At 34.6% G+C, this 8,736-nt stretch overlaps 1 protein-coding gene across 1 annotated transcript; it reads left to right on the plus strand.

The window, feature by feature from the left end:
• The first annotated feature begins 200 nt into the window (after positions 1-200).
• LOC127120191 (CDK5RAP1-like protein) lies at positions 201-7,545 on the plus strand. Its single transcript, XM_051050598.1, has 3 exons — positions 201-582; positions 708-1,765; positions 6,580-7,545. The coding sequence occupies exons 1-3, from the start codon at positions 329-331 to the stop codon at positions 7,080-7,082; spliced, it is 1,815 nt and encodes a 604-aa protein (XP_050906555.1). The 5' UTR covers positions 201-328; the 3' UTR covers positions 7,083-7,545.
• Positions 7,546-8,736: the final 1,191 nt, after the last annotated feature.

Raw genomic sequence — 8,736 nt, forward strand, 5'->3', positions numbered from 1 at the left:
TCATCATTGCAAAGTAGACAAAAGTGGAGAGAACCACAAAAATTGAAAGACCTTCAAAATGAAAGGATCTGAATAACTAATTTTATAATTGAGATCAATTATTTAAAATTCTCAAACTCAACTATAAAAAAAATGGATTTAAGCTTTTATATAACTAATACTATATAATATCAAAGATTAATATTTTAAATCGTTGTAAAATAAATAAATGATGTGTTGTAATGTTATTGTCACCGCACGGACCCTATCCAGCCCGATAACAGTCTCATCGTCGCTGTTGCGATGATGTGAGTTTGTTTCAGTTCAATTCATTCACAGAATCAACAAGATGATGGCTTCAGCTTTATCCTCTATCATCAACCAACCTCACACTGCTCAACGCTTAAAGCTTCATTCTCCATCTTCTTTCACTACTCTCACATTCTTCAAACACAAATACAAACCACACTCATCTTCATCTCCACGTCCTCTTCGTCTCATCGCTGCTTCTAGAACCTTCTCCGTTTCCAACAAATCGGAAGAACCTTCCCTCCGTCAATTCATCGCTCGAGCTTCTCTCACCGCTTCCCAACTTCAACCACAGTATGTGATTTCTTTTTCCCCTTTTGGTTTTCAGTTATTCATCACACTTTAGTTAAAATTTTAGTTAGGGTTTATTAGGAATGAAAATTTGAAATGTATTTACTCAATTGTTTGTGTGGATATAGTGTTGTGGCGGATACTGAAGTTTCTTCAACTGGTCGAATCTATCATGAGACCTATGGATGTCAAATGAATGTTAATGATATGGAGATTGTTTTATCTATAATGCAAAATGCTGGATATAATGAAATTGTGGCTGTTCCGGAGAATGCAGAGATAATATTCATCAACACTTGTGCTATAAGAGAAAATGCAGAACTCAAAGTGTGGCAGAGGCTTAATTACTTTTGGTTTCTTAAGAGGAATTGGAAGGCCAATGTTGCTAAGGGAAGGTCACAATCTCTGCGTCCTCCGAAGGTGGTTGTTTTGGGATGTATGGCGGAGAGGTTAAAGGAAAAGATACTTGATGCGGATAAAATGGTTGATGTTGTATGCGGGCCGGATGCTTATAGGGATTTGCCGAGGTTATTGGAGGAGGTTGAGTATGGTCAGAAAGGGATTAACACTCTTCTTTCGCTTGAGGAGACTTATGCTGATATTAATCCGGTTAGGGTTTCTAAGAATTCAATTAGTGCTTTTGTTTCGATTATGAGGGGTTGCAACAATATGTGTTCGTTTTGTATTGTACCTTTTACTAGAGGCAGAGAGCGGTCACGCCCTGTGGATTCCATTGTGAGAGAGGTGGCAGAGCTTTGGAAAGAGGGTGTGAAAGAAGTAACGCTTCTTGGGCAGAATGTGAACAGCTACAATGATGCATCTGTGGTTGAAAAAGAGGCTGAATCAGGGTCCAATTGGAAACTTAGTGAAGGATTTTCCAGCATATCGAAGGTCAGAACCACAGGCTTAAGGTTTGCTGATCTGTTGGATAGACTCTCGTCGGAATTTCCTGAAATGCGATTCAGATTCACGTCTCCACACCCTAAAGATTTTCCAGATGAACTGCTTTATCTTATGCGTGAAAGACATAATATATGCAAATTGATACATTTACCTGCACAATCAGGAAGTACCATAATGATTGAGAGAATGAGGCGTGGATATACTCGAGAGGCTTACTTGAGTCTTGTTGAAAAAATTCGAAATATTATTCCAGATGTGGCCCTGAGTAGTGATTTCATTTGTGGTATGTTTTTTAAGTATCTTTCTCCTTGCTTTATTTATTTCGTTTCATCAATACTCATTAATTTGACTTTCTACAATTGGAGCACCTTAATTTTAAGTTTCACCTGATGAGAGTTTGGTTGGCGGGTAGAGAGGGTAGGGAGGGAGAATGAGGATGTGAAAATCTCTTCCCACCACTCCTCTCCATAATAGTGGTAATTTGAAGAGGAGAGAAAATGACTTACAATTTGTGAATTATGCCGACAAAACTGTCCTTAGAATTGTTTTTAAAATAAATATCAAAACTGTAAATATACTTGTTATTCCTAACAACTATGTTACTAAAGCTGCTTAGCCTCTCTGACTCTATTTCTATGTCATGCAAATCTCAATTCTATAACTTCTTCTAGTCAATTTAATACATATCAATTGTGGTGTTGTAGCTTCCTTTTACTCCACCTTCTATAAGGGTAATATATTAAATTATTTTTTTTGTTGTCCTTTCTCCATATAAACCAATCAAGGGGAGGGAGAGCAAAGGTTATTTTTCCGCTCTTCCCATCTGCTTCAACCAAATTAAACATGTGAATTTCATTTTCCCTCTTAATATGAGAGTGTTAAATGTTTTGGAAATAAAACCTCATAAATGCTCCACTTGCGTACACCTTTTTATGTTCTACTCCGCAATTAGTTTAGATCCATCGTATAGCAAGTAAAACAAGTTAAATGTATCTTAGGAAGTAGTACTAACTTGATTTCTCGGTTGTATATTGCATCTGCCATTTATTGTCATTGTAATTTCCATGTATATAAATTAAGCAAGAATGATACTGGGTGCTAAACAGCTCATAGACTTCGTTTGAATTTGATTCGGTATCCTCTACTGTCAAGGCTTTTCACCATTAACCACCATTGATCGGAGTTGACCACCGTTGGCTAACTTTGACCAGTGCTGGCCACAGTTGTTTATACTCCTCATTTGGATCGTTGGCCTTCATTGAACCTTGTCTAGGAGTTGATTTCTTTGTTCTACCCCTCTTTTGAGGCATCCATAGATTCATTCTTGGAGTTGTTTGCTCATCCATTTGTCTGGTTGTATTTTCCCCAATATCAAAGGGTGAGGAGGTAGAAAGGATGAAAGTTTTTCTCAACAGCCTATAAAATCCATTAGGTACTTGTACTGTAGATATTCAAGTATGTTTCTATTAGATAATATAATATGTAAACTAGTAGTGAAACATTTAGTAGACAAGAGTCAACACATTTATAATTAACTTATTGTAGAAGGAGAGATATAGCACGGGGAAGCCTTCAATGCTATAGTCATTAACTGTCAAAGGCTTGAATACAATTGCACTCATGCGAACCTATTTATAGGGCTCGAAGATGTTTCTAGTAGAAAGAATATCTAGGCCTTTGTTTGAATTTTACTTATTACTTTGTTAGAGAAGTTTCTAGGTTACAACTTAATCTAGGCACTATTAGAACAATCTAGAAATATATAGCAACTTTATAGACTAGAGTTTTAGTTTTCTGTAATACATTATCATTATTTTTACTAGAATATTCTAGAAATATGCATCAATTTCAGCACTTCTCTTTGATGTATATTTTGGAAATTCCTAGCATAATTCGTAGTTGAACAAACATGGGATTGTGAAATTATCTTCTCCTGGATTGATGCCAGTTAGTATAGTAATTGAACTTGAAAATACTACATCCACCTTTATGATAGTTCTATCACACCGCCTATCACGGTAGTGTTATTTGTCTCCTTGTCGGTTTGTATGAAGACTTCTCTTAGAGACCACTCTTGCTCCTTAGTTTCTTGTGAGTCTCCTTATAAGTATTGTTGAAGACTTTTGGCAATGATTGCTTCTTGCTCTAGTAGTTGCATTTTTGTTCCAGATCTTGTACCCAAGTTGAACCTCAGATGCACAAGTATCCATTTTTTATGTATCATCTGAGTTTGTGTGCTCTGTCTAAACTTGAGCCTTGGAGAGTTTGCGACATTAGTTGAATTTGAACTTATGATGGTTGGGCCGTTAGGCTACTCGAACTACTCGAACTCCTTTTTAAATTTTGATTTTGAACTTTGAACTCAAATAAAGTTTGAACTTTTGAGTCAAACAAAGACCTCGTTTTCTAGTTTAGTAGAATAAAAGAAGTCTTAATGTAAAATAGATAATTAAAAAAATAGTGTGAGAAGAGGAAATATTTTGCTACAACCGGTATATGGCAGAACCCACTCTGATACCACTACTAGAAAATATAGTATAGGAACTTGTCGTGGAATGTCTAGTAACACGAGGCAACACATTAGTAATAAATTTATGGTATAATTAGTTGTCAAGTCCCTTAATTTAATTTAATGTTCCGCTTTAGTCCCTTAACTAAAAAACGTTACAAGTTAGTCCTTTAACTTCATTTCCGTTATCTTATTTGGTCTATTCCGTCAATTTCTAATAAAAAAACGTTAAATTCTAGTGTTGTGGTGTAATAGCAAGACCATTGGTACAAATCTGAGTCAACATATGTAGTTAATAACTGATATACTGTTTAACCTGCCGGGGTTTTGTTTTCGGAGGAATCCTGCAGTTTAAATTTTTAACTACATATGCTGACTCAAATTTGTACCAATGACCTTACTGTCACACCACGTCATCATAACTTAACGTTTTTTTACAAGAAATTAATGGAATGGACCAAATAGGATAACATAAGTGAAGTTAAAAGACTAATTTGTAAATTTTTTTAATTAATGGACTAAAGCGGAACATTTAATTAAGTTAAGAGGCTAAAACATGTATTAAGTCTAAATTTATTGTAGGAGGAGAGATATAGTATGATGAAGGCCTCAATGTTATTGAAGATGTTTCTAGAAATAGAATAAACTAGGCTTCTGTTTGACTTTTCTACATTACATTGTTGTAGAAGCTTCTAGGTTTCAACTTAGTCCATTGTTGTAGAAGCATCTAGGTTTCAACTTAGTCTAGTCATTATTAGAACAATCTAGAAATATGTAGCAACTTTACAGACTATAGATTATAGTAGTTTTTATTTTTTACTAAAAATTATAGAAATATGCACCAATTTCAACCGTTTTTTATTTGGATTTAACGTCTCAAAAACCCTTTCTACCCTTTTTATAGATTTTATATTCCGGTGCCACATACATATGACACATTGTTTTATTTAACCACTTCTCCACTGGCTCCCACTGTTGGATTTGGAGATATTCAAATTAATCCTTCCATGACCTTAACAAATGTCCTTCATGTCCCAAAATTCTCCACCATCCTTGTTTTTATAGAAAGACTTGCGTAGGATTTATTATGCACCGTGATTTCTCAATCATGTGTCAGAGTCCGTACTTTCTCTGCCGACCTTGTTTGGCAGCGAGGGGTGGCGGTGCAATTTTGTGTCCACCTCACAGATAACCCCCATTTCTCATACAAAGGCTTACCATAGATTTATCATGCACCAAGATTTTTTACAGTGATTATTGTGAATTTCAAAACAAGGCTTTAAGAAGGAATGCAATTGGTTGTGCTAGAGAAGAGGTGCATTTATTATCTCGAGGAATCAAATTTGTCCTCCATACTGAAAATCCCCTTTCTCACTCATCTGTGTCCTGAAAAACCCCTTTCTCCTTAAGAAAAAGTTATGCTTTCTCACTCATCTGTGTCCTGAAAGTTTACTCTCCAAATGTTCTGCCCTCAGCATGAGGCGAGGGGCTGTGTGTTAAGACTCACATTGGAGGTGGTGTAATCTGAAAATGTGTTTAGAAGTGGGAGCTGTCCACATGTTACAAAATTTACTCCAAATGTTTAAACCCTCAGCATGAGGCAGGGGGCTGTGTGTTAAGACTATCACATTGGAGGTGATATAATCTGAAAACGTGTTTATAAGTGGGAGCTGTCCACATCTTACAAGTCATTTTGTAAGGTTGTGTTAGGCCCAACCCAAATTTTAAGAAGTTTAGAGGTAAGTGGTCTATCTTTAGGCCTAATGCATGATAGCACATTATGATTTTGACTGATCCATATAGTCAACTTTACCTAGTAGCAAATATCTTGGTTGTTTACACTTTTTCAATGACCATCTGGCTTGCATCTTCAGGTTTGCATTTTCAGGTGTAAATTTTTGCAATCCTGAATTTGCGAACATCTTTTTCAGTAATTTTCCACAACATAATCATAAAGGTCCTTTTGTGGTTTAAAGAGAGGTTTGGGGAGGGGTTAACAAATCTTTATAAACAAATCTCACCTTAGTATTGTTGAGGAGTAGCATACTGATATTGATATATGAAAGAAACTGGTATCTATGGTTCAGAAAATAAATGAATAAACACAGAATTTATTACTGTACCCTCTGAAAAATGATTCTCAAAACAGAGGAATTTGTTTTACAATATACAGACACACAATACTCACAGTTTTTGCATAAATAAGAATAAAGGATTCCTATCCAAGAAATTCAAGAGTCTTGGTCTCTCCAAATCAGTATTCAGTCCCAATTAATTGTCTTCTGATTTTTCCTTCAGTTTTCACTCGGTAACTGTCTAATCGCATAACTGCTGCCTAATTCATAAAATAACCGCAGCATGTAATATATTACTATAGTTATTACCATACTAATGAGAGGTCTAACAATATACCAATGACATATGAACCAGTATGCTTATTTTTGTCAGAAGTACTTAAAGTATATAAGATCATTGGTAATTTAGTTATATTTTCAATCCTTGTTTTTTATTTCCCACGGTATTTTGCTGTATAAGCAGTTAGCTTTTGATTGCAGTCTTTTAATATTTGCAAATTGCAATTCTGCCAGGATTTTGTGGAGAAACAGAAGAGGATCATTCTGACACATTGAGTCTTGTAAAAGAAGTTGGTTATGATATGGCATACATGTTTGCTTATAGCATGAGGGAGAAAACTCATGCCCACAGAAACTATGTCGATGATGTTCCTGAGGAAACTAAGCAGAGGAGGCTAACTGAACTTATTGAGACTTTCCGTGAGAGCACAGGAAAGTGTTACGACGAGCAGGTTGGAACTACACAGCTTGTATTAGTTGAAGGACCCAATAAAAGAGCTCCAGATACTGAACTTATTGGCAAAAGTGACAAGGGCCATCGGGTATTATTTGTCAATCTGCCAATCTTAGATAGGGAAGATGTTAATACAAAGAGAAATCCTGTAGTTGGTGATTACGTTGAAGTCCGGATAACAAGATCTTCAAGGGCATCGCTCTTTGGCAATGCACTTGCTATTACTAAACTGAGTTCGTTTTATATTAATCTGGAAAAAGAAGCTGTTGCATGCAGCATGTAAAAGTAAAACCTTGCCGCATAAACAGTTTGCAGTCGCAAGTTTTGGATATACTCATCGTAAATTGCATTATCCCCTTGCATTGATGACAAAATCGCAGTTTATGGGAAAAAGGATGCTACTTACTACTCAAGAAAGTGAGATTATGCATTCGCCTGCAAAAATGGTTCGAGTCGTCATCAAACTATACACTCTACCTGCAATGTAACACTAAAACCAAATAGCCTAGGGCAGGATTGCTTTGATGGAGCACATGGAAGATTTAACGCGGCCTTTGAACAATCGTATTAATTTATTACCGAAGTTCGTAGGTAATAAACTATCTTGTGATAACATTCGGTAAGATAGTTTATTGAATGATAACATTCGGTAATAATTGGATCAGCTTATTTCAGATTATCTTGTGGGATAGATACACATGTAAGTGTTAAGAAAAGGCTTATAAAATAATTTGAGGTGTTTATAAGCTGCTTCTATCGTATTTTCAGAAGCTCTCCTAGGTGATATAGGTTACTTTATGAAAATATTTTCAGTTTTTATACTCTCAAATTGATGTTTATTTCAAATTGTTAACAAGATAAAACATTTATGTCGTGAACTAAGAATGTATTTTTAAAATAATAATAACCTTTTTCACATTTTCAATTTAAAAATAAAATGTTATATATTTTTTTAAAATTGTAAAAGAAGACCATGAGAAAAATATTTTCTTGTTTATTAGTTGAAAAGAAGATGTAAGAAGAAAACAAAGAGAGTAATTGGGTCCTTAAATTTAGAAGTAATTATTTTAAGGGTTTTGTTCATTACACCAAATGCCTTGCTCACTTATGTTGTCAATTTTTTTGAAATATCTTCAAAAATTTAGATTTTGAAATTTGGATGCACCAAAACACATTGTCAAATACAAGTAAAAAATGTATGAATATTAAATTCGGATGTACCCACAACAAACTCAATCTTAGAACCACAACCAAATCAAAGTTAAAAATATGTATGGATTTCAAAATCATGATTTAACTTATAAATATTAAAATTCAGACGCTTTCACTTAAGTAATCGCATCCTATATTTCCCTTTTATTTCCCTTTCATTTAAAACCAAAAAAATCAAAGTTGAACGGAGCTCTCATTAGTGTCTACTCCTTTTCGAGCATTGTTTCAATATTTCTCTCAAGTTCTACTCCCATTCGTTCAAACCTAAGATATTCATCAATTTCTACTCCTTTCCATTCAAGTTAAGCACATTCATCTTTCACATTTGAAAAGTTTCTCATATCCTTACTTTTTTCATTTGTGATGCATGCAATTCCTTAATAAATTATAGTTATGCTACATTAGGATACACCCAAATAGAAATGTGCAGTTTGTTTGGTCATAATAAGATTTGGTATGAATTTAGGATATTTGAGTGTTAAAGTACGTGCATGAATGAGTTTTGCTCTAGTGTGTTTAACTTGAATTTTAAAATCCAAACCCTTTGTACGAATAACAAAATCTAGATTTTTCTCAGTTTTTTATCATGTTTTTAAAATTTTAAATTTTGGTTGTTAATACATTGTTTCCTCTTCTTTGATTATGATATGCCTTTTCTTGTTTGATTATAGAAAAAACGGCTGACGAACAACATAGATACAAACACGATCGAGTGGCCCAACATG

Source organism: Lathyrus oleraceus, chromosome 2, assembly GCF_024323335.1.
Source record: "Lathyrus oleraceus cultivar Zhongwan6 chromosome 2, CAAS_Psat_ZW6_1.0, whole genome shotgun sequence".
Classification (NCBI taxonomy): domain Eukaryota; kingdom Viridiplantae; phylum Streptophyta; class Magnoliopsida; order Fabales; family Fabaceae; genus Lathyrus; species Lathyrus oleraceus.